This window comes from Apodemus sylvaticus, chromosome 3 (genome assembly GCF_947179515.1).
Source record: "Apodemus sylvaticus chromosome 3, mApoSyl1.1, whole genome shotgun sequence".
Taxonomy (NCBI): domain Eukaryota; kingdom Metazoa; phylum Chordata; class Mammalia; order Rodentia; family Muridae; genus Apodemus; species Apodemus sylvaticus.
The window spans coordinates 151,416,324-151,442,503 of record NC_067474.1 but is presented as its reverse complement, the minus strand read 5'-3'; the positions used below and the strand labels follow the sequence as shown (position 1 = coordinate 151,442,503).

The window sequence follows — 26,180 nt, the reverse complement described above, 5'->3', positions numbered from 1 at the left end:
TTCTCTGTGTAGCCCTGGCTATCCTGGAACTCACTCTGTAGACCAGGCTGGCCTCGAACTCAGAGATCCGCCTGCTTCTGCCTCCCAAGTGCTGGGATTAAAGGCATGCACCACCACCGCCCAGCATGGCTTTTTTAAAGACTTATTTTAATTATTTTATGTACACGAGTACACTGTCGCTGTCACTGTCTTCAAACATGTCAGAAGGCATCAGATCCCATTACAGATGGTTGTGAGCCACCGTGTGGTTGCTGGGAATTGAACTCAGTGCCTGTGGAAGTCAGTGCTCTTAACTGCTGAGCCATCTCTCCAGCCCCAGGGCTGGTTTTTTAATACTGGCACCTGACCCCATGGAATAGATTTCCAACCAGGGCTGCCAGTGCCAGGGCCACAGATAGGGCCCAGCCTTTTCTTCTGGGCTATGGGATCCCCCAGGCAGAGGTAATACATGGGTGTCTGGTTGTTAGCTAATGATGAGGCCTGACTGCCATTTCTCTGACCAGAGAAGTTTCTAGAATGGTAGAGAACTGTACCCTCCCTGCTGAATACTATTGCCAACCTCTAAGCAAGAGCGCGCTCCACGAGCAGGGCCTTCAGAGTAACCCCAGGCCTTCCCACTGATACAAGGAATCCCCACTTTCACGGTACAGATAAGAGAGGCGTGAACGTGTGACGAGACCCACTCATCCCACCAAGCTTTGAACACTGACCCCTCTATGTGAATCTCCCGAGAAGCAAAGGGAGGGCCGGCTGGAAGGGGGCTGCTCTGTCTGAACAGGGGCCCCAAGCAACCTGTACCTTGATCATCAAAAGCATGAGTCAGCTCGTGGCCCACGACGACCCCGATGCCACCGAAGTTCAAGGCGCTGGAGAAGGAACGTACGAGTGAGGATGAAGCCAACTAGGGGACCCAAGACCTAGCAGCAACCTGCGGGAGCTTCTGGGGATGTGGTCCTTGGAGACAGCAGGAGGCTGGGCAGAGTTAGTCACGGTCAACTATGTCCTCTGGGGGGAGGGGGCAGGCACGTGTCCAAGTCACACAGCAAAGCTGGGTCTTACTTAATACTCATGAGCGGACAGAGGGTGGGGCCGGTCCTGCCTCTGCCAAAGTGTCACACAATGCGTATCCAGCCAGGGACTCGAATCCAGGGCCATGGCTTTCAAAGCCTGTCTTCAGGAGACACAGGCAGAATGTCTGCTCTCCAGCTCCAGTGCGACCCTGACTCTGTGACATGCTCCTCCCAGACCCACTCTGCCCGCACATCCAAAGTCAAGAGAGGTCAGGAGGGGAGGGCCGGGGCCACAAAAGCTGCTGTTTCCACAACCCATTTCCCAATTCCAGGCCTTCTGGGTCCTCTGGGCACCAATGGCTCTAGGAGACTGGCTGGTTAAGTGGTCAGCTATGGATTCTGGGCCAGGCTGGACTGGGGGGCTGCTGAGACTGGGGAGTGGTTGGGTTAAGACATAACCTACTTGGGTGAAGAGCGGGTATAAAATGGTGCCTGCAGTATTCCGGCTGGGAACACGATCTCGTTCTTGGTCGGTGAGTAGTAAGCATTCACCATGGGTGGGGTCATACTCCACCTGCAGGCCACAAGCACAGGTGAGGTCCCCGGCAAGCCTCCCCTCCCCCTCGTGGGAGGGGAGGGGACTGTGGCTCAGAGGCCGTAGGCTGGAGTCTAAGCAGGGCGTGGCATACTTTGAGAGGCAGGGGCAGGGGGATCTTTCTGAGTTTGAGGCGAGTTCCAGGACAGCCAGAGCTACATCACAGGGAGAATCTGTCTCAACAAACAAAAGTGGATTCTGGGAGCTCGGGATGTAGGTCAGAGTGGAAGAGTGTTTACCTAAGAAATACAAAGCTCTGGATTCAATTCCCAACACTGTATAAAACAGACGACAGTGCACGCTGTAATCTCAGCATTCCAGAGGAAGTAGAAGGACCAAGAGGTCAAAGTCGTCTCCATCTTTATACAGTCACACATCTGAGCGCCAGGCTCAAGAGACTTCTATCAGCAGCCCTCAAAGCGCCGTAAGGCCTTCCAAGGCTTCCCTCAAAGAAGCTCCACCAAAACCCCAGGCCCACAGAAGCTGCCTGAGATGCCATCGCTGAAGATGTGGAGGCAGAGCACGCCTTTAGTCCTGGCACTTGGGAGACAGAGGCAGGTGGAACTCTGAGTTTGAGGCCAGCCTGGTGTACAGAGCAAGTTCTAGAACAGCCAGGGCTACACATGGTACCCACACATGCAAATAAGCACACATGTGCAAGCAAACCAACCAACAAAGCCAGAAAAACCCTCACTCTAGAAACACCCACAAACCTGGAACAACAAGCCACCCCCACTCTGACCGTCCCTGAGGGGCAGCGGAACTGTGAAGCCCATTAGGCCCCGCCCCACACAGTACAAGCCTTTTGCTGTGTCACCCAGTGGGCAACGCCCACAAAGCACATCGGGGTTCTTATCCCATTTGCGTTCCTGAGTGGCTGACAAACCACAGGCATGTGGACGCAGATACTGAACATTTTCTTGCGGACGCGTGGAGTTCATAATCTCCAGGAAAACAACTGACGTCATCTGTTGTTCATGACAAAAATGTAAGGTTTTGAAATAAACTTTGGGTGGGCTGAGATGATGGCTCAGTGACTAAGAGCACTGTCTGTTCTTCCAGAAAACCTGAGTTCAGTTTCCAGCTGCCGCAGGGCAGCCTACAATGGCCCATAAATCCAGTCCCAGGGGATTTGATGCCCTCTTCTGGTCACCAGAGGAACTGCATGCATGTGGTAGACACATGCAGGCAAAACACATACATAAAATAATCTTTTTTTTCATTCTCCCAAACCTCCACCCCCCCCAAACAGGGTTTCTCTGTGCTGCCCTAGGTCTTGGAAGTCCCTCTATAGATCAGGCTGGTCTGGAGTTCACAGAGATTCGCCTGCCTCTGCCTCCAGTGTGCTGGGATTAAAGGCCACTATCACCTAGCTAATTTTTTTATTATTATAAAAGGAATAGGAATATGTACGGTATTAGAATATGCACAACTATTAAAGTCTTTCCCTTTCCTGCTGGGCATGATGGAGCACTTTTAACTCCTGCACTTTGGAGCCCAAGGTGGGCGGATCTCTGTGAGTTTGAAGCCAGCTTGGTCTACATAGTGAGTTCCAGGAGAGCCAGGGCCTGTCCCAAAAATCCAAAAGAAAAATCACAACCAACAAAAACCTTCCCCCTTCCTGACCATCTGTCTGAGGCTGGCTTTTCTATATATACTCTAAAACAGCATGTTCCAGCGGATGATATAGGGACAGACATGAGAACCCAGCTGCCCGTTAAACCAGAAATAAAGACAACTTTTTAAAAAACCTAGTTATTTGTGTGCGCATGTATCTGTTTGCCTGTGAGTATGTGCAGGTGTCCACGGAGGCCAGAGGTGCTGAAAACTATATTTTGGTCCAATAATAAAGCAAGCTATGCTCTTAACTGCTGAGCGACCTAATCTCTCCTGCCTTCACTAGAGACAAAGGGAGAGAGACGGGGTCTCACTATGTAGCCCTTGCTACACCTTAACTCTCTACGTGGACCAAGTTGGCCTGGAACTCACAGAGATCTGCTGGTCTCTGCTCCCCAACCCTGACTCCAAGTATTTGGGTTAAAGGCATGCACCTCCATGCCCAGCACTTAAAAATACTTTTGGGAAGACACTAATTTTATAAACTTTTTATAAAACCAATAGAATGCATGTTTTAAGAGTTTTTTTTGGGTCGTCTGGCTGTTTTTGTTTTGGTGACTAGGGTTCACGTCGTCAGGGCTGGCCTGGAGTTTACCGTGTTGCAGGAGGGGACCTCGGTCCCCTCTGTTCCTAACTTGCCTCGTCTCCTAAGTTCTGAAGCCACAGGGATGAACATCACGCCTGGTTTTCATGAGCCGACAAGGGTCAGGCGTGCGTCCCATGACCCGAGCCACAGCCGCAGAGCTGAGGATAGGTAGTAATGTTTTAAGTCTATGGAGGGGTCCTAAGACCAGAAAGATTGTAATTAATCATATAGTGATTCGAGTCAGTGTTTTCCTGGTGCAGAGGGGGAGCCAATGAAGAATGGAAAAAGAGAAACGACATTTGCCCAGTGGCTCCGTCTCCTCCTGGGGAAGCACCACAGAGGTAAGATTTTGCGGGCTGTCATGAAGCCGTGTAAAGATACCACGTGAGAGATGTACCCCATCTATAGCCAAATAAAAACCAACATATTCATGTGTGCAGAACAACGTTTAGCTGAAAGACTAAAAAAGTCAAATTTAAAAATTCAGATGAACTGGCAGCCCCGCCTGTGCTGTATTCTGAAGCTTTAAAAGCCCGTCTTGTATTCGAGGACGCTCCATCCAAGACAGGATGCTGAGAGGAAACAGGTGTCCAGATCTCCTGTCCACAAGAGGGCGCCAGAGGCAAAGGGGAGTTGTCATTGCCTAGGTTAAGAATTCGGCAAAAATGTTTTTGGAGTCAGAAAGTCAATCTGAGGAATGATTGAGCTGGCAGGGTGTCTGACTTTTCTAAAGAGATTTTGTTTGTTTGTTTTGTGCTGTTTTTGTTTTGTGACCAGGGCACAGAGCCCAGTGCTTCATTCACGCCCGGCAAGTTATCTATCCATGAGTATAAAATACATGCTTAGCTAGTGTCTGACTGTCTGTCCGTCCGTCCATCCATCCATCCATCCACCCATCCATCCATCCATCCACCCATCCATCCATCCATCCATCCATCCATCCATCCATCCATCCATCCGTGTGTGTGTGTGTGGGGGGGTGTGCTTGAGTGTTATTTATTATTTATTTATTTATTTAGTGTGGCATATGCACATGTATGCATGTGTGCACATGTATGCATGTGTGCACACGTGTGTGCAGAGGCCAGAGGCATTGTTGAATGTTTTCCTCTATTGCTGTCCATCTCAATTTCTTCTTCTTCTTTTTTTTTCTTTTTGGTTTTTTGAGACAGGGCTTCTCTGTGTAGCCCTGGCTGTCCTGGAACTCACTCTGTAGACCAGGCTGGCCTCTAACTCAGAAATCCACCTGCCTCTACTTCCCAAGTGCTGGGATTAAAGGCGTGTGCCACCACTGCCTGGCCCATGTCAATTTCTTGAGACTACACCTCTCATGGTACCTGGAGCTTGCCAGTTCGTCTACACTGGCAAGTGGGACAAGCCCCGTGGACCTTGTCGCCTTTCCTGCACCGAGGCGACAGATCACCGTGCCCCCATACTTCTATAGCAAGCACTTTTGTTTTTTTACTAAATGAAACACTAACACACCCACAGCTGTAGGCAGCAGCATGTGCCCGCTGAGAGGCACTGGGGACTCAGAGGCAGGAGGATCAGTGGAGCTCGGAGTTCAAGGCAGTTCCAGACAACGTGCTAAAACCCCAAACTCAGAAACAATCAAAGACAGACACCTCGTCTCACCCCAGGTTATTCTGGTTTAGAAGGCTCTGGGGTTTGTTTGCACAGTTGAGGATCAAGCCTAGATCCTTGCACAGGAAAGGCAGGGACTCTATCACTGGGCCACACCCCGGCCTGGAAGGTTGTATCTATGAAAAAGGCCCTCAGGTACTGGTGCTGTGGTATAGTGTGGTTCAGCAGTTATAGCCACTGGGGCCCATCCAGAACCTCTTCAAACCCCTATGGAAAAGCCACCACGTTTGGTTCATGAGGGATTGAGGACCACATGGGGACCTGCCCAATGATCCCCGACCAAGCTTTTTCCTTCCCACGGTGAAGAAGGAGAAGCAAACTCTGAAGGCCGCTGCGTCAGCAGTGCTGGGACAGGAAGCCAGCTCTGTTCGGCTCTGGGGTTCTGACCACTCTGCCAACAGACCAGGTGTGGAGCGATGCTGACCTGCCCGTCCCCAGCCAGGAACCTTGCTGGCCTTCGGTCTTACCAGCCAAAGAACCGACTCCACCCCTCAGGGGGCGCTTATGACAGCTGTGTGCAGCTCAGGGCAAGCAAGCGATGAAGCTGAGTGCCCCACCCCCACCCCGTGTGCAAGGAGCCCACACCTTGGGGGACTCACTGATCTCTGTTGGGGGCTTTCCTGAGCTGGTCGGCTGTGACCCTCCATGAGAAGTTGAAAAATCGCATGGCGTTCTCAAAATAGAGGTCGGGAACCGCTGTGTACTGAGGAGATAAAACAGAAAGTCTCCAGTAAGGGCGCGGTCGGGCCGGGAAGTTTCTAGAACTACGAGAACTGAGGCCTCACAAGGCCAGAGACTGGAACGGAGAGCTCATGTTCTCCCTTTACCTTGACTCTTCCTTTTTTTTTTTTTTTTAATATTTATTTATCATTATATTTAAGTACACTGTAGCTGTCTTCAGACGCACCAGAAGAGGGCACCAGATTTTGTTACAGATGGTTGTGAGCCACCATGTGGTTGCTGGGATTTGAACTTGAGACCTTCGGAAGAGCAGTCAGTGCTCTTAACCACTGAGCCGTCTCTCCAGCCCGACTCTTCCTTTCAATGACATTCTAGAACTGTTACCTGAGAGTGCCTGAGAGGGTAACCGGGCTATGAGATGCCCTAACGTAGCCCCTGGGACTTCAGCAAGAATATGCCCAGTGCTGACAGACATATCTATCCCTGTCCTAGCCAATACGGTCAGACTTTTAAAAAGATTCATCTATTTATTTTATGTGAATATACTGTGGCTCTCTTCAGACACACCAGAAGAGGGCATCGGATCCCATTACAGATGGTTGAGAGCCACCATGTGGGTGCTGGAAATTGAACTCAGGACCTCTGGAAGGGCAGTCAGTGCTCTTAACCGCTGAGCCATCTCTCCAGCCCTGAAGCACTTTCAGTGTGTTTCTGTGGCTTTTAATTTTTAATTTAGTTGGGCTGGGGTGTACAGCTCAGATGGGAGAGCGTTTGCCTAGAATGAACAAAGCCCTGGGTTCAATCCCCAGCACTGAGCGGGGTGGTGCATGCCTGCAGTCTGAGCACTTGGGAAGTACCAGCAAGATTAGAAGTTCAAGGCCAGCCTTGGCTACAGAGTTCAGTGCTAGCTGGGACTATGTGCGACCCTGTCTCTGAGCCAGCGGTAAAATAAAATTTAATTAAATAGCTCCCTGTGGACCTGGAGCTGGACTCTATCTCAGAAGTGTTGGGGTATGCAACCTTGTACACCCCGCAACACCCAGCTCCACCTCAGACACCCTTCAACACCCAGCCTGGCTTCTCTGTCCCCGACAAGCGTAGAGCCCTCGCTCAGATGCATTTCCATCTACGGCTGTCAGACACTGGCTCCAGGGAAAGGCCAGAACCTAGGTAGCCCCTGGCAGTCCCCACGAGTCCTTGGATCTTACGTCATGACACTCGGGGACACTTTAAATGACTATCAAGGAGTTAGAGCTGCAGACAGAGTCTGACAGCCTCAGAGGTAATTTTAATAGATTCAGGTTTTAAATATAACTCCAGAGGCGAGGCTACTGTAATGTGCCCCCAATGACAGAGGACCTGAAGACCTAATCACGTGGCCCAGAACTGCAGACACTCTAGGTAGCTGATTTGCTGACAGTTCCAAGAGGCAGGAGCTCCAGCAGTCACCCCTTGATGGAAAGTGAGTGGGGGTCGGGGTGGTGGGTGGAGTGGGGCACAGAAGGATATCTGGGAGCAGCGGCAGGTAACGGGGGCTCCTCAGAGGCTCCTCAGAGGCTTCAGGGTCTCTAATTAGCACTGTGCCTTGAAGAACGACTTTCTTCGTTTCTTCAAAGTCATAGTTTAAAAAAAAAATGTATGTGTGCACACATGCACATGCGTGTGTGCTACTGCATCCTTGTGTGTGAAGCCAGAAAGAGTCACATCTACTGGAGCTTGAGTTGCTGCCCAGTGCGGGTGCTGAGAACCAGACTCCAGTCCTCTGGAAGAGCAGTACCTGCTCTGGACCACTGAGCCACTCTCCAGTACTCCCTAATTCTTTCCATCTGTCTGTCTGTCTGCCTGCCTGCCTGTCTGTCTGTCTGTCTGACATAGGGTCTACCCTATAGTCCAGGCTGACCTTGAACTTGCCAAGTAGCCAAAGATGGCCTTGAACCCTGTTGCTCCTGCCCTAGCTTTTGCAGTGCTAGGCTTAGAGACATATATAGCCATGTCTGGCTATCGCCCCGCCCCCACCCCCTTCTTCTCCCCCCCCCCCACCTCCCCCATCCTTTTTCTGTCCCATGGTGTTGGGGATGGAACCTATGGCCTCACACACTCTAAGCACATGCTGTACCCCGGAGGCACCCTGCCCTAGCCATCCCCACTCCTTCCCTGAGGCTGGCCATTCCCAGTGAGGCTCAGAGGTTGTGTTCCAATAATAACTACAGAGCAATGGCTGATGGCGGCTCTGGGGAGACAGGACCCTCCACTGACCCAGGAACACAAAGGAACAGGAAACCTTCCTCATGCCCATATCCCTAAATCCTACCCCACATCACGCTGGTATAGGAGGATAGCCACCATCCTGGCCTCCGCTCACACAGGCTTCGAGGAGTCTGAGGGGCAGGTGGAGGAAGCCACTTACGTCATTGTGGAAGCCACTTACGTCATTAAACACTTTGTCCAGCTCCTTGGGGTCCATGATGAAGCTGGGGTAACCTATCATGTTGTAGATGGCGTCCGCCTGGACCGGAGGGGTTAGAGGAAGACCGGGTCAAAGGAGGCTGGCCAAGCCTGCTCCAGCTCTGTGGGGTCCAGCTCAGGGTCCGTGCCAAGGACAGCCAGGGCTAGCCTCCCACCGCCTTAAGGGTTCTACAGCTTATTTTCCTGGGAGGAGTCTGGTAAATTCTGATGAAATGTCATTTCCCCCAAGAGTGTCATGGTTTGGATGCGTCCCCCCCAGGGTTTATGCATTGTAACTGAATTCTGAACAGAACAGTGCTGAGAGGCCACTGGGTCACACGGCCTTCCTTGGTCCTCATGACCGGTAGCCACAGGAGCCGGCTCTTATGAAACGGTTGGTCTAGCCCCTTCTAAGGGTGGGTGTGTGTCCCTAGCCCCTCCCCCTTCTGCTGTGGGATGTCTCCTGACTCCATACCACTGGGGGCTTCAGGATGTCCGGAGACCCACCAGAGTCACATAGCACAAAGGCATCTACACACATCCTCACCGGACAGCGCCTCTCCCACCCACTTTCCTCCTCCAGATGCAGCTCTGAGTCTAGACTGGCAACCTAGTGCCTTCTGAACCTGAGGTCGCCTCACCTTCTCCTTGGCTGATCTCCGAGTCTCTTCATCCATCCATTTCAGAGTGCTTAGGCTCTCCTCAAATGCCTTCTTGATCTCCAAGATGATCTCGCTGGCCTGAGGGCACAGAAGCCACACCAGTAAGGGCGGGGCTCAGGCATCACCCGGAGCCCTGTGCCCAAGGTCACTGCCGGCCGGGGCTGGGTCAGTGAAGATCCCCGCTTCCTACCCGTCCTCTCCTTACAGAATCCTCCCACTAACAGGACCAGGGTCAGGTGAGATGAGGCAGATTTTTCAGGAAGTTGACTGAGTCTCTTGTAGGACTTTTCAGAGCCTCCAACATGGACCGGTGTACTGTGATTCCTTCAGAGAAGGCTAGACTCCAAAGCCTTCCCCAGACTGAAATCATTTGGAATGGAATGAGCTTTGAAATCTAGAAGATCTGTTTCTGAGGGACAGTTTCTAAAAGGCTATGATCACTCTGGAGACGAACAGTAACTCTGGAAGGTAACTATGCCATGGCCAGACCTGGAGGTCAGAGACAGGCTGAAGATTCTAGAGAAGAGGACTGGCACTCCACAGCGCGGAGAGGACGGACTGAAGGCGGAGAGCCCTTGACTCCTGACGGAATCCGTGTTAACCGCAGACCGACATAATCTCTATTCAGTCAGCGCTGTTAGTGACCACAGCAAGGGCTGGGGCTGGGGCTGAGTTGGTGGGGTGCTTGCTAGTATGTGTGGGGCCCTGGGTTCAATCCCCAGCACCCCTCAACATGGGCGGCACTTACTATGTTCTTGCTGTCTTCTGCGAAGGTTGCTTTTACAAACATGGGGCCTAGGGCAAAGCCCAGGTTGTTTTCCGTGTCACTCACGCAAAACTTCCAGCGGGGAAGACAGGTCTGGAAAACACACACACACACGGCTGTCAGTAGGACACACACGAGGCTGTCTGTGGGCTGAGCCCTCCTCCTCCTCCCAGCCCCTTTCCACCCAGGAACTGTGCCGCCAGGGGCCTGAGCTTTCTTCTGGAGCTTCAGAGATGTTCTCTGACCCAGTGGAAGCTACTTTGGGCACTAAACTGAGAAGACTCAGAGCTAGGGACAGCTCAGTGACAGAGTGCTTGTCTGGCATGGAGATCCTGTCACCAGTACTGAAGGAAAGAAAGATAGGCATGGTGGCCTTGAGTTGGTGAAATGAGGTTTGGGACCAGCCTGGGCTACAGAGTACGACTCCCCTTTCTCCCTTCAGCCTGGTCCCAAATGGCCTAGGGATGTAGGTCAGTTAGAGAGTGTGGGATGCAAGGGGCCCTGGGTTCGTATCCCAGCATCATAGGTGTGGGGCTGTGTGTGTATGGTGGCCCATGCCTTTAATCCCAGCACTCAGGAGACAGGCTGTGTGTTCAAGGCCAGCCTGGTCCATTCAGTGTGTTCCAGGCCAACCAGAGCTACAGAGTAAGACCCTGTCTCAGACACAGACAGACACACAGACACAGACACATGGTTGTGGTGTATGGTGGCATAGTTGGTGGTGCGTACTTGTAATCCCAGCACTGGAGAAGTAGAGGCAGAAGGACCAGGGGTTCAAGGTATACTGGGAGTTCAAGCCCAGCCTGGGCTACATGAGATCCTATCACACACACACACACACACACACACACACACACACACACACACACACCTCTAAAAACAAAACCAAGATAAGCTCCCTTCCAGGGTCTTGAAGCAAGTGAAGGCAGGTGAGGGGTGTGGTTGGAGTGGGAAGTCAGTCACTCCCCTGCCTCCTACGGAAGGTCTACCTCCTCCTGCCTCCCAGAGGATGCAGGGAACTTCTACTCCAACAGCACAAAACCTTTCCAGAGGGCCCCACCCTGCTGGAGCCTCCTAGAAAGACCGCAGCTCCACACAGCAGAAAGTTCTCTTTCTCCTCATAAGGCCTCGTGTCCATGGGATGCCTGACCAGCAGACACTGCAGACACTGCAGACAAGGCGGCTGGCTACAGCAGAGATCTGGCTGAAGCCCCGGGGAGCTTTGGTCCCACTCGCCTCTGCATGGTGGCCCTAATGGACAGTGTGACCACACATGGGCACCTGCTATGTAATCAACTTCTGCTTAGGGTCCGCTTCACCCTGGAGAGCTGGCAGTAACGCCTCCCACACTCCAGAGAGCCTGATGCATATCAGCCCCAGACCAATCACAGCACACACGTCCATCACAGGCAGACGGGTAACCAAAATGTGGAGTTCTCTACAGCAGCAGGTGGGTAATAATCCAAATACAAGGCCTTCTTCCTCCTCTATTTTTTGGTTTTTTGAGACAGGGTGTCACCATGTAGTATTGGCTGTCCTGGAACTCTCTCTGTAGACCAGGCTGGCCACAAACTTACTGACTTTGCCTACCATCTCTGCCTCCTAAGTGCTGGGATCACGTACTATCACTACCCAGTCACAATACTGGGTTTTCATATGTGATAGGCCAGTTGACACAATAAGGAACAGAGGCCAGCCTGGGCTACATGAGACCCTATCTCAGGAAAAGACGAAGAGGGCAGGTGAGATGGCTCTGTGGGTAAAGGGGCTTGCTGCACAAGTCTAACGACCTGAGTTCAATTTGTAGGAGAACTGACCCCAAAAGTTGTCCTCTGACCTTCACACGCACACACAGTGTATGTATCCATACACACATCACACACTCACACATGCACACACATGCACACACACACACACACACTAATAGTAAACAAAAGTGGCCGCCATGTGAGGGTCACATGTCACACAAGGGAAGCAGCCATCGATAGAGGGAGGAGTCTATAAACCACCTTAGCTGTCAATCAGCTTGGTTGCTAAGATACCTGTCTGCTCTTTGGCTCAGTGTACTTACTTCCTGCCCATTTCCTGCCGGCTCAGGTCCCCTCCTGGGCCCCCATGGACAGCAGCTGCCCCCCTCCAGTGGTTCTCTACAATTTCCTCCCTTAGGAGACCCACAGCCAGGACAGCAACAGAACCACTGTCTCCCTCGTGTCCTGCCCATGCGCGGTGCGCACGGTGGCACACAGTAGCTTACAGTGGCACGCTCACCTTCTTCGTCCCGTACATGACCTCCATGAACTTCTCATCAGCATCCTGGAAGCGCTGATCCAGGAAGGAGCTTGTCTTCCGTACCAGGTTCCACATCATGTAGTTGTTGAGCAGGCTGTGGTGACAGAACCGGGGAGAGTTCAGAGACCCCGGGTGGCGCACCAACTCCGTTCCTGACCTAGGCTCTCCTCCAGCCTGCCCATACGGCTGCTCACCGTTCTCCAAGCACAGGGGACACGAGCTCTTGAGGGTCAAGCCCAGTTCTGCCGCCGCCACAGAAAACCTTTGGTGTCTAATGCAATCGCTTGCATACCGTTGGCGCTCAATAAATGTCACTGCTTGGGTATTCCATCCCAGCTAGAAGGAGGGGCCCATGGCCAGCTGGGCTCAAGGTTTCATCATTGGCAGCTCCTTGTGTCCCATCTCTTGGGCACAGGAAACCTATCTGTGGGTGCTGCTGTGCTTGCCAAGACGTCACCTTAGCACAAGGATGTCCATTTAATTTAATCTAAACACTTGCCAAGGGAAAGGTAAACAAACGCATGCATACTCGATGGAATGCTATGAAGCCAGGAAAATGTCTGCAGAGAGCTGGGATGTTGTGAGGGAAGATGACTCAGGCCATGGGAACAACATCTGGTCTTGTTCACAGGGGAAAGGCATAGATCAGGAAACCTCACATGCACAAATATACATAACGTAGGAGCTCCTTTTAAAGAAGATGTATTAAGTGTTCTACAGATGTACAACCATCTGTAACGAGATCTGACTCCCTCTTCTGGAGTGTCTGAAGAAAGCTACAGTGTACTTACATATAATAAATCAATACATATTTAAAAAAATTATTTAAAAAAAAGTGTTCTAACTGCATATACACCTACCTACCAGAAGAGGGCGCTAGGTGCCAGATCTCACTACAGATGGTTGTGAGCCACCACCATGTGGTTGCTGGGATTTGAACTCAGGACCTCTGGAAGAGTGGCCAGTACTCTTAACTGCTGAGCTATCTCTCCAGCTCCTAGGGGCTCCTTTTTCCTGACACCTTCCAACATTTTGGCCTTTAAAATCTAAAACAGTGTTCCCTGAGCATTAACTGAAACCGGTTCCCAGTATTGACTAGGTCTAGGGCCTTGCCAGGATGTTCTTCTCTTAACTCTCCTACCTCTCTCAGCCTCACTGTACGGGTGGGAGAAGGGCCCTGTGGAAGGATGCCACCCTTGTCCTGAGGTTACACAGCTATGACACGAGGAGCTGGGATTCGAACCTGTAGTCAGAACCAGGACCCTCACACAGAAGCCTGCCCAGGACTCTTTTTCTGAGTCTGAATGTCACGTGTCCCCACCCCGCCTGAGGGCGGGGCTGTCGTCGAGAGAGCTGTCCCAGACCACCTTACTCCCTCAGCACCCGTACTTCATTGCCATTACCATTTGTCGGTGTTGTTGATGAGGGCGGAGACTTGTCTCAAGTATTCCTTGTCATAGACCACAATGGGCTCAGACTCATTGATCTCCACTGGGTAAAAAATGGTGTTCAGAAAGGGTAACCAGTCGATGGCGGGTGCCAGGGTCTGCAAGGGAAGAGGGCAGTGTGAGGGTGGCAGGGTCACTTCCACCTCAGCCCGTGTCTCCAGGCCGTTCTGCAGAAGGCTTCATCGCTTTCTGACTAACAGCAGGTATAACGCTGTCTTGCCAGAGTGCAAGGCAGAGAGAGCCAGCGCTGGCAAACCAGAGTTTCTCTATAGCAGTTTACGGAGCCAGGTGACAAGACCGCATCTAAAGGGTTAGAGGTGACCTGTTGCTCTTGCAGAGGACCCAAGTTTGGTTCCCAACACCCACGTCAGGAAGCCCACAACCACCCGTAACTCCAGTTCCAGGAGATCCAACGCCTTCCCCTGGCCTCTGCGGGCATCTGCACCCACATGCACAATCCCGGAGATACACATACATATAATTAAAATATTAAAAAAAAGAGAAACCTCATTTCAAAGCTGGTGCAGCTGAAGCCAGCACTCAGGAGGCAGAGGCAGACAGAATTCTGTGAGTCTGAGGCCAGCCTGATCTACAGAGCAAGATCCAGGCCAGCCAGAGCTACACAGTGGGACCCTGTCTCAAAATAAGTAAGTAATAATAATAAAAAAAAAGGGATACCTTCTTTGGGCAGGACCATTTGGAATTCTATGCATGAATCTCTTCCAAAGCCACACACAAGGGCTTGAGGGATGATTCTACCACTGTACCACTGTATCTTTTTTTGTTTTTGTTTTTTTGGATTTGATTTTTTTTTTTTTTTTTTTTGAGACAGGGTTTCTCTGTATAGTCCTGGCTGTCCTGGAACTCACTCTATAGACCAGGCTGGCCTCGAACTCAGAAATCCGCCTGCCTCTGCCTCCCAGAGTGCTGGGATTACAGGCATGTGCCACCACTACCCGGCCTTGCTGCCCCCATTTAAAAATTTACATTTAAGGTCCTCAGCTTGGTACAGGTGCTGTCATCCGCTGAGCTATCTCACCAGCTCTGAACCATCATCTGAATTTTTTTCCCCCTGGTCATTCCATAGACCAGGTTGGTCTTGAACTTGAAGTGCTCCTCCTGCCTCTGTGTCCTCCTGGTGGGACTGCACCATCACGCCAGGCTCACCTTAAGCATGGCGGAGTCCAGCTCCGTGGCTTTAGATATTCACTGTTTTGCATCACCACCCCTCCCCCTTCCAGCCTCAGCTGTGGGCATTTTCCCAGACTGAAGAATTCTGCTCCCTTCTTCCCAAGTCCCCAGGAGGTGGAAACCGCCGGCTCTGTCTTCTGCCTCTCTCGCTGTCCCGAGAACCTCAGACACAAAGACAGGTTTTTGCGGATTTTCTTCCAGTGCTGGGGATTGAACCTGGGGCTTAGGCACTCAGGGCCAATGCTCTTCCACAGAGCTTCTCCTCCCCTCCTCCCTGCCCCCAAGCCTTGCCCTTTTGTGACTGGCTGACGTCACTTAGCACCGTGTCCCCGAGCAGGGCTGCACAACATTGGCATGGTCAGCTCCAGCCCCGTGTCATCTCTGTGCCCTGTTATTTTTAGAATGCTGCTTTTCAGAACTCTAGGTCTTTCAGGGCGAAGGAGACTGTTTCAGCAAAGATGTCCTCCACTCCAGGGGTCATGGGCCCCTGATTCTTAGAAACCGAGCCATCAAAGGCAGCTAATGGCTGTTCAAGTTCTGTCTCGAGTGGCCCGGACCTGAGGAATGTCAAATTCTGTTCTCATTTCCCTTGAAGAGGAAGAAAATGTCAAGCAGATAAAGAGACTGACATCTGAGCTGTAAAAGCCCTTCCTGTGGAAGGTCGGGTGACGCCATGACGTCCATCCCCCTGTGTGTGACATTAGAGTAGAGCAGCACACAGCTTATTCTCAGACAGAACAGAGGTCGGCCCTGAGACCCTTTGCCTAACAGGCAACTCTGTACCTGAGGATTGGTGATTTTTCCCAAGGTCACGTGTCAGCGGGAGCCTGTGCCGCTCTACAGAGTGGGTTCAGTCACCTCTGGGTTTATTCGCTTGTCAGCGGGTGTTAGGGACTGAATGCGGCCTCCCACATGGGCTACACCCCTAGCATGCTACTGCTGGGGGGGCCAAAGAGCACCTCAGCTACTGCAGGAGAGAGCTGGGGTGGAGCTGACGGAGTGTTGAGCTCTCAAAGGCACCCGGGAGCTGATTAAAACTCCTCACCAGTTCTCAGCAAGGGGCTGATTTGGGTCATTGATGGTGAGTCTTCCCGCTGAGGTTAACTGCCCTGGGCTGGAAAGGAAACAGCCTGCTGGTGTGCCACATAATACATCCCTGCTGCTGGGGGCGAGAGAGATGAGGGCCGGAAGGGAGCAGCCATGATGGGGTCTCCAGCAGGAATCAGCTCGCAGATTCAGACCCACTGCACAGACATTCTCTAACATGAAGGAAATCTCTCGCCTCCCAGAGCTGCCTGCTTTGCCCTCTGGAAATGGCCTGCACTGGACCAAGCCCTCTGGCTTGCCCTCCCTGCCCTCCTCCTGGCACATCCTCAGCCTCCCAGTGCCTAGGAAGCTGAGAGATACACTCGTGAGATCTTAACAGGGCTCAGTCATCAGAGCCACCTGACGGCAGGATCCTCCGGCCAAGGTCCCAGGGAAACGGATACGTTTACAAATATCACTGCTCACATAATTTGTGAGAACCACGTGTCACTGAAACCCTCTGACGGAAATCTCAATGGTGAAAGTGGCCATGGTCTCCAGACAACTTGTGCCTATAGGGTGAGCAGATGTTCCCCTCCAGAAGTACTCTGGTTCGGAGAAGTAAGGAGCTGTGGGTGACCATGAGGGTTTTCAAATTTCCAGTCTCAATTGCTTCAGTGATTCCTAACTTAACATGTTTCCATAGAGATGGCTGTTTTAGTCAACCGGGCTACTCTGCTGTGACTCAGTCCCCCAGAGGACACGAGGAGCTGCATTTTCCACACTTGAGGCCAAGGAGCCCTGCTGGGTACCAACCAACTCAAATAGGCTTGGGAAGCACACATCTGTAACCCCGGAACTGGAGAGGCAGAGACAGGAGGATCACGAGGTTTGAATCCCATTTGTGCTATATAAGGCCCTGTCTCAAGATTGCCATTCGTCAGGGCTTGGAGATAAAATTAGTCTTCAGCTATCAGAGAGGATATTCTGCGCTATATTAATTGTCATTATTTTAGTGCTGGGGACTCAGGTTAGCACTGCTGGTCACAGAAACAAGCATTAACATTTTCTCTCCTCTGTGCCTCATCACGCTAGGCGGGCCGGTGGGTGGAGGGGCTTAGTCCAGCCTCGTGGGACTCAGGGCTTCCCTGTGATTAGACACGATCCTTGGATCCCTGTACAACTGCCCAGTTCTCCCGGCTAACACTCCCTAGCAGCTGTTCTACAAAGACCCCGAGGGTTAAAGCCGAAGAATCGCTGTCTCTTGTGTATTTACCTCTGTGTTCCCACCCAGAGCAGGGCTTCTGTCCCAGGAAGGAGACTGAGGCTCTTGGGGTCGAGTCACGTGACCTGCCTCAGATCACACAGCTTGAGTAGGGCGGTGCCATGTTCTGAGCCCAAGCCCAGGCTAACCCTTGTAAACTGTGTGCCTCCCACTTAAGCATCGAAGAGCAGTGGTTATATAGAACCAAATTGTCTTTCTTCTCCCTTATTCTGTGGAAGAATAACTCAAAAGTTGGGGGGACAGGAGGTAGGTGACTCTGGAGACCACTGGCGGATGTGCTCAAGGGCTACTGGGCCCTTCACTACTCTGGGCATCAATTCCAGCATCAGACTGCAGTGGGGCCACCATGGTAAGACCCGAGAGGCTGGAGCAAGCTAAACTGTGCCATGCAAACAATATCTCCCTCAACCTTTTAGCCTCAGAGCGGAAAACAGTGCCAGATGGTGCCCGGCACCGACTACCTGTCTCCATAACAACCGGCTGGGCACCACTTCTCCTGGGAATCTGCAGGCAGCTGGCAGCTGCGGGAGGCCTGAGTGGGCTGTGGCACCTCCTGGGACTCCTAGGGCCTAGCTGAAGTGTGCCAACCACGAAATGTCAATGCATCCCTAGCCTTTCTTGCCCAGGCCTAGAACCCGGCTTCTCTTCCTCAAAGTCTTTAACAGAGAGACATAAACTATTTCCTGTTAGGCAGGCTACCTGGGGGGCTGGGGGTCAAGGGGCGTAGGCATGGAAGAGCAAGCCCATGTGCACCTGAAGGAAGAAACCTGTAAAATGTAGTGTCCCTTCTGAAGAAGGGACAGACGGATGGGAGGTCAGCTGACTGGTCGGATGGGAGGACTACAGAAACATGGTTCTGAAACTCTGACACAGACATGGTGTCCCTTCTAACAAGAGCAAGGCTCAGTCAACAATGCCACCTGATAGAGGTCCCTCTCCCCTTAGGGGCCTAAGACAAGGCTGGCCAGCAAGACAGACCGAAACAGAGAAACCCCATCAACTGCAGATCCCTGAGTCCCAAGCACTCTGGACTAACTACAGAGGAGATAGCACACTTTTAGCTCCCTTCACACAGATCAGGTCCAAGGTGCAGTTACAACCCAAGGACATGTCACAGTCCAGGGAGCCAAGCCCGAGTGCCAGGCAGTTTCTCTGCTGCTCAGGAGCCTTTGGTCCTAACCACTTGGCTGCCCTGCTCAGAAAAGGCTGGAGATGGAGCTCAGCTGGTAGAATGCTTGCTCGGCATGCAGGAATCCCTGGTGCACCCCCAGCATCCCATTAAAAAAAAAAACGATCCAGGCGGTGGTGGCGCACGCCTTTAATCCCAGCACTCTGAGAGGCAGAGGCAGGCGATTTCTGAGTTTGAGGCCAGCCTGGTCTACAGAGTGAGTTCCAGGACAGCCAGGACTACACAGAGAAAACCCATCTCAATAAAATAACATAAAATAAAGTAAAATAAAATAAAATAAAATAAGATAAATGAAGTGACATGGTGGTATATATCTACAATACCAGCCAGCACTTGAAAGATAGAGACAGGAGGATCTGCAGTCCAAGGTTATCCTTGGCTCCACTGTGAGCTCAAAGGCAGTCCGTGAGACGTAATACCTCTATCTCAAAACAATAAAATAAATGAAATAAATTTTGTAAGAAATTTTCATTTAAAAAAAAAAGAAAAAGGAAAAGGGAGACACTACAGTCTCCATCTCTGCAGTGGTCCATGTGCAGTGCTCCCTGACCAGGACGGGGCACAGGGTACAGGAGAGGACGAAAACGCTCCATCTGTTGTTGGGACAGTGCTCACCAGTTTCAGGGAAAACGTCTCAGAACAGCAGCCTCACTCAGGCACCCCTTCCGACCCTTGTGGTCTTTACTGGGTGAGGGCCCCTCCTCGAGCCTCAGTCTTTCCATCTGTGACCAGGTAGATTAACCATCTCCTTTCTCAGGTCGCTTCAAGGATCTGGTAGGGTGGGTCTGCAGCTTGGGTCCCCAGAGCCTCCACGGAAGTCCAGCGCCAGACACATCCCGCTGGTTAGCTTACCTGCAGCTCAGCAGCCGTGACTTTGTGGTAGATGAGTTCCTCGTCCCGGCGCTTCTCCTGGGGGATGGTGATGTTGGCCAGGGCGGTCTCAAAGTCCAGGATCTGCTGCATCTGGGGCCGGATGGAGTCCTCGTCCCCACCACCCAGCAGCTTCCCCAGCTGGACCATGTAGTTCAGGTATCCCGTCAGGACCTGTGGGACCAGCATGTCAGGGGCAGCCACCTGCTGTCCTCTACACTGGAGGGCGGCAGGACAGGCTGCAGCCCAGCACACACAGCCAAAGGCTCTACCCAGAAAATCCACAGTTCATTTTACTGAGACAAGTCTCACTGTGTAGTCCTGACTGGCCTAGGAGCTCACAGAGATCTGCCTGCCTCTCGTTCCCTGAAGGTGTGTGCCTGGCTTCCTTTTCTATTTTTTGAGACAAGGTTTGACTCTGTAGCCTAGGCTGGCCTGGAACTCATGGCAATCCTGCTTCAGCCTCCTAAATGCTGGGATTACAGGCATGTGTCAAACCAAGCTTCTGAACACAGCTTTGAGTTGGATGCTGTGTCTGTCTACTGACGCCCCTCGCCCCTCAGGGTTAAACTGATGAGCTTGCACAGGTCTTAGAGTGGGACCGGTGGCCCTGCTGGTCTGATCCCATCTCTGCTCATTTCAGAATTCACACACACACACACACACACACACACACACACACACACACACACACACACACACACACACACTGTTGGTGGGTACATACTCCATGGTATGTGTGTGTAACAGTCAGAGGATAGATTTCGGACTCAGTTCTCCATCGTTCTACCTTTATGTGAGTTCTGGGGATCAAGAGTTTGTGTGGCAACTCTCTTTGTCTGCTAAGCCATCTTTAGTCTTAGCAGACTCACCCAATTTGTAGTCTTTTAAGGCACCCGCTCTGAGCCACCTGCCACTGTGTGTACCCTGATCTGAGTCCAGCCCTTGCATCCACAGTCTTCAGGCACCCCTCTGCTAACCGTGTGAGGCTGAGCCTCTAGCTGGGTGATCAGTCAAGGTTTGCCTCTCCTCAAGCGAGGTCCCTGGGGACCATCTCCCCATCTTTGGGCACAGGACAAATAATGAAGCTGGCTCCAAGTGTGTGACACACTTCATGGCTGTGTGTGTGACCATGAACAGTCACTGAATGTCTCTGAGCCTTACAAGGCAAGGCTAGAGTCTTAATCAGTTTGACTGAGGTGAGGCTCACAAAAGACCTAGGACCCACAAACGGTGGTGGGTGTCACCACTTTCTTCTTTAGAGAAGGGATAAGTGACGCCCCTGTACCTGCAGCGCCTGGCGCCTGAAGGTGAGGCCCACGTCTGTGGGCACCCATCCCCCCACACCACCTCAGGCCTGCCTGTCGGCCTTCAGGAAACAGCTCTCTGTAAAAGCCAAGTTTCTGAGGCATCTGGGATTGCACAGCAGGCCGGGCAAACTCACCTTCTCATTTTCTGTCTTGTTCAGGTAATAGTCTCTGGAGGGCAAGCCAAGGCCAGACTGGTCCACCTGCAGAGGGATTTGGGGTGAGTGAGGAGGCTCCCTGCTTGTCCTCTACCTTCTGTGGGGCAGGGACCAGCAGGAACAGGAGAAGAAGCTGAGAGGTACTACCACAGGCATATCCACCCAGGGACCAGGGATGAGACAGGCCCGTTTCCCCCAATACAGGAAACAGCAGCTACCCTGAAGAACTAGAATGGGATCTTGTGCAGGCAATGAGGGTGAAGAGCCTCCTGAGAGTTAGTCAGGGAGGAGAGGAACATTCCAGAGAGCTACCACAGAAGCCTTCTGGTCCCATCTTAACATACTTCATTTCAGGTAAGAGTTATTATACTGCATTTGGTTGACACAGAAATTATAGTTCAGAGAGTCTTAGCCTCTTGCCAAAGGTCACACGGCAGGTGGGAAGCATGGATGGCTAAGGTGAGGTAAAAGCAGGGATGGACGGTCTCAAATCCATTCCAACCAGAGCTACACAGGCCAGGGACTGCGGCAGGGGAGCCAAGGGTGTCACCAGGCATGTCCGGGAGTTCATGTCACCTCCGTGGTTCAGCCCACCTGGATCACATTGCTGTTGGAGTTCTTGGAGTCAGCGCTGACGTAGACAGAGAAGAAGGGTGAGGTGCGGTAGTGAGCCGTGACCACCTGCAGCGTGTCCTGGAAGTTGTCCTTGGCCCAGGGACCTGTGATATTCCAGCCTCCAAGCTGTGGAGAGAGAGCAGACAGAGGTGGTGTGTGTGTGTGCGTGTGTGTGTGTGTGGTGTGTGTGTGTGGTGTGTGTGTGTGTGTGTGGGGTGTGTGGTGTATGTGTGTGTATGTGGTGTGTTGTGTGTGGTGTGTGGTGTATGTGGTATATGTATATGTATGTGGTGTGTGTGTATGTGTGGTGTATGGTGTGTGTGTGTGTGGTGTGTGTGTGGTATGTGTGGTGTGTGTGGTGTGTATGTGTGTGTGTATGTGAGACCTTCCCCAAGGTGAGCAGAGAGGCAAAGTCCTTTGAGGGAGCAGCAGTGGCCAGGAAACATTTGCAGCCAACTCTGTCTGCACTGGGAAGCCGGGCTAGCCTCGGCAGCCCTCCTTGAAGGCTCCCAACAGTGTAGATGCACTCAGAGTAGACTGGTCAAGCCAGGAGACTAGCAATGTAGCTTGTTCAGCAGGGTACTGTGCCCTGTCTCTAGCACTGAATAAAACCAGGCAGGGTGGTGACACATGCCTATGGTCTCAGCACTCACAGGGCAAGGCAGCAGGAGTTCAAGGGCATCCTCGGCTACATAGGAAGTTTGAGGCCAGCCTGGGCTATGACTGTGATGGTTTGTATATGCTTGGCCCAGGGAGTGGCACTATCAGGAGGTGTGGTCTTGTTGGAGTGGGTGTGCCACTGTGGATGTGGGGCCTTAAGACTCTCATCCTAGCTGCCTGGAAGTCAGTCTTCTGCTAGCAGCCTTCAGATGAAGATGTAGAACTCTCAGCTCCTCCTGCCCCACGCCTGCCTGGATGCTGCCATGTTCCCGCCTTGATGATAATGGACTGAACCTCTGACCCTGTAAGCCAGACCCAATTAAACAGTGTCCTTATAAGAGTTGCATTGGTCATGGTGTCTGTTCACAGCAGTTAAAACCCTAACTAATCCAGTGACCCTGTGTCCACACACATACACAAAGAAGCAGCAGATGAACACCTTATTAGTAATCAACAGGGTCTTCTTTCTGCAGAGAACTATTTCCCACCAAGAGTTGAGAGTGCTTCCAGACCAGCACCCTCCTCCACATACACACAGGATCATCGGAAGAGCAGTAGAGGATAGTCAATACAGCCCCTGCTCCCACCCGGACACACACTGCTTCTCCCTGGTGGGTGCAGATACACACCCTATTCCATCCGCACAGACAGATCCACCCCCACAGAGCCATGCACATACACACTCAGGCAACCCTAATACCTGCATCAGACAGACAGACAGACAGACAGACAGACAGACAGACGGGCTCTGAGTCCCCTCAGGGCGTGGTGGCTGGAGGTGTGAGGTAAGCTGGAAGGGCTGGCAGGAAACTAATCAGAGAGAGAGAGAGAGAGAGAGAGAGAGAGAGAGAGAGAGAACACTGTGGGCATCCAGCTGAACACCCACCTTCTCGATCAGCTCCATCAGGGGCTTGGCCCTCAGCTCCTCGATCCTAGTTTCGTTCATACACGCACGGTAGTACACCTGGGCCTTTCTCTCAGCCTCGCTCACGCTGGCCGTGGCATTTTCTAGAACGTCAAGAAATAACAGAGTTGTGTCCCAGTGGGGTGAGTTCTTCCTGGACCCTCAGCATTGCGGGGCTGCACAGAAGTGTCCCGGAAAATTACTGTGCCCCCTGCGCGGAGAAGCCTTGCTGTACGCCAGAGCCCCTCTGTGTCCTGGGCTCTGCAAGATGACCTCGCAGATGTCTCCGGGGTGGCCATGTGTGCCGTGCTGCATGGTTTTGTGTCAACTTGACACAAGCTAAAGTCACCTGAGAGGAGGGAACCTCAAGTGAGAAATGCTGTCACAAGATGGGGCTGTAGACAAGCCCGTGGGCATTTTCTTGATTAGTGATTGATGGAGGAGGACCCAGCCCATGGTGGGTGGGGCCGTTGTTCCTGAGCTGGTGGTCCTTCCTGGGTTCTATAAGAAAGAGGAGCAAGCCAGTAAGCAGCGCCCTCCAAGGCCTCTGCATCAGCTCCGGCCTCCAGGAACTCGTGCCCTGAGTTCCTTCAAATACAAAGCTGAACAAACCCTTTCCTCCCCAACTTGCTTTTGGTCATGGTGTTTCAGCCCAGCAATAGTAACCCTAACTAGAACTCGGATCCACCCAGCAGGACATCTGGCTTCCCTACCAGACAGCAGGGCAGCGACCTCAATCCCTTTCCTGGAAGGTGGGAACTCTGCCTAGGTTTTCAGCTCCCTGATGACCTTGCCTGGGAGAAAGGCAGGAATGACTGCATTAATTAGCAACTGTCTTCCAGCTTCCTCCTGAGAGGGCTAGAGGTATCTGCCAGATTTACAAAGGGCTCAAAGGGCTGTTTTCCGTTTGTTTCCTACCCAGATGGGCCAAGCTAGGGCTGTATCTCATCATCCTGAGGTGGAGGGTTACAGCTTCCCAGGCACCTAGAAGACGCCTACCTCCTCCTCCTCAGCACCCGGGCTACATGCCACCTGCCTACAGGCCACATGCCCGCACATGCATGACCTGGAAGGTTCCTGACGCACTCAGGGTAGTCAATTACTTTGTGCTGCTCAGACCCTTAGGGAACTGACGATGTGCTAACACTACTCTCTGAACAAACCCTTTCCTCCTCAACTTGACTTTGGTCACAACACACACACACACACACACACACACACACACACACACACACGCACACATATATACACCCCTGGAGATGCTGGGGACACACCTGTGAGCCCCACAGGCCCCCCAAGGGAGTGAGGGGGATGAGACGTTTTTGGAGAGGGAGGGTGAAACAGAAGAGCCTGACCCTCAGGCTGGAGACCACAGGGACAGGAAGAGGGGAGTGCCCCATCCCCAAGGCCTCATCTCCATGGCAACAGCTTCCTAACAGCTCAGCTCTTTAGAAGGGAAACCAGAACCACCAGGTGCTGCTGGCCAGGCCCCAGAAGCCTTTCTCTCACCATTCACACCTGGCTCTGGCCATGACCCTGAGAAGCCACGGCCAGCATCAGAGGCGGAACTCCACGCTCAGGAATGAGCCTGGCATCTGCTTTCCCTAGGGCTCCAAGGCCACCAAGATAAGAGACCCAGAGACAGGCTTCCCAGGACAGCCTGGCTGTGCTGGTCACAGTGTGTTCTGAGTTCCAGCTGGAGGCCACCGACCGACTCCCTTGCCCTGGCATCTGGAGGGAGAGACTTGCTGCCCCCTCGCCCCCCCTCGCTGAGGGGCCTCCCTGACGAAGCTCAGTTCCTGTGGCCCTGCTCACGGCTCTCCCACAGCTCCCAGGGTTGGCAGCTGCTGAGCTGGGTGTAAGACATACAGGGGAAGTTGGGGGGACAGCCACCAAGCAGTGACAAGATTGTCTCGGTACACACCGGGGAACGGGAAGAGACCCTTCAGGTTAGCTCACAAGGATGGCAAGAAGCAGCCTTTGCTCTAGCTTCAGGCTCAGGGGTGAGAGCAGGAGCTGTGCCGGGCCTGGCCACCTCACAGTCTGTATCTTAGTCATCTCTGTGTCCCGGGACCAGGCACACAGAAGGCCCTCAGCTGCATGTGCTACAACAGCAGAGCTGTTCACACAGAATAAGGCAGAACATGGTGTCTGGGAGAGGGCAGAGATGGATGAAGGGCTTTAGCAGGCCGGAGTGAGCTTGGCAAACAGGGCACCAGCACGGCTTGCCCAGCCCCCATCCCTCTCCCTCGCTTAACCGTTAGATGACATTCTTAAAGCAAGCCCCCAAGGTCTATTCCCTTATTTGGCCACTGACTCCTTTCTGAGACTAAACACTAAGGTCCAACAATCAAAACTCATTATTCGGCTCTCCTGGCGAACCTGTCCAATCAGAACCTACCACCTTATCCTAGCACAGACTTCTCCCTTTCTCTTCAAAAGCCCAGTCCAAAAAGAAAAGAAAGAAAACCAGAAAAAAAAAGTCCAAATCATCTGCCGCTGCCGCTTGCTGTCTGCTTCTGGCTGATCCTGCGGCAGCCGCCCCACTTGCCCCTCTTCAGTAATGAATAAATCTCCTTTGCACTAAGAACTTGGCATCTGGGTGTGTCCTGTATGGACTCTGAGGGGCCCCCAACCCCTACAATAAAGCCAGTGCCAGGCTGAGATCTATAAGGAGGGGCAGGGAGACAGGATGTATGGGCGCCGTGTGGCCACGGGCATCCACGTCTCCACTGCACGCGTGCCACTGTTGCCCTGGTTGGGGCAGAAGCTCAGGGGCAGCCTGAGGCCCACCGCCGGCCTAGCTCCCTCCTCATTCAGGAGCTACTACTTTGCACGCTCCACAGGGACCTGAGCTGACGGAGGCAGCCGTCCACAGCTGGGGACCTGGCTCAGTGTCTGCTCTGCAAGCACGAGGCCCTGAGTTCAGATCCCCAGCACCCTGACTGGGGACCGTTGCACAAGCTTGTAGCCACAAGGCTGGAGGGCAGGGGTGGGGGCAGGGAGGAGGCGGATCCTGTACGGTCATTGGCCACACAACCTAGCTGAACCAATGAGGTCCGGGCTCTGGGAGAGATCCTGTTTCTAAACAGAGAGAGAACGCAATGGAGGAAAACATCTGACCTTGCCCTCTGGCCTCCAAATGCACACACACACACACACACCTGTGAAATGTACACAGACACACACATGCACACACCTGTGAAATGTACACGTGCACACACACACACAT

At 52.5% G+C, this 26,180-nt stretch overlaps 1 protein-coding gene across 2 annotated transcripts in view; it reads right to left on the bottom strand.

Moving 5' to 3' along the window:
- Ece1 (endothelin converting enzyme 1) overlaps positions 1 to 26,180 on the bottom strand; it is a 102,763-nt gene that overhangs the window by 7,612 nt on the left and 68,971 nt on the right. For both annotated transcript variants that reach the window (XM_052177821.1, XM_052177820.1), the window contains exons 5-16: positions 22,931 to 23,052; positions 21,364 to 21,510; positions 20,749 to 20,814; positions 19,287 to 19,478; positions 13,699 to 13,841; positions 12,275 to 12,389; positions 9,989 to 10,099; positions 9,220 to 9,318; positions 8,562 to 8,639; positions 6,052 to 6,155; positions 1,474 to 1,584; positions 799 to 866 (exon numbers count right to left, since the gene is read on the bottom strand). In XM_052177821.1, the coding sequence (XP_052033781.1) occupies positions 799 to 866; positions 1,474 to 1,584; positions 6,052 to 6,155; positions 8,562 to 8,639; positions 9,220 to 9,318; positions 9,989 to 10,099; positions 12,275 to 12,389; positions 13,699 to 13,841; positions 19,287 to 19,478; positions 20,749 to 20,814; positions 21,364 to 21,510; positions 22,931 to 23,052 (1,356 nt within the window). The remainder of the gene's footprint in view (positions 1 to 798; positions 867 to 1,473; positions 1,585 to 6,051; positions 6,156 to 8,561; positions 8,640 to 9,219; positions 9,319 to 9,988; positions 10,100 to 12,274; positions 12,390 to 13,698; positions 13,842 to 19,286; positions 19,479 to 20,748; positions 20,815 to 21,363; positions 21,511 to 22,930; positions 23,053 to 26,180) is intronic.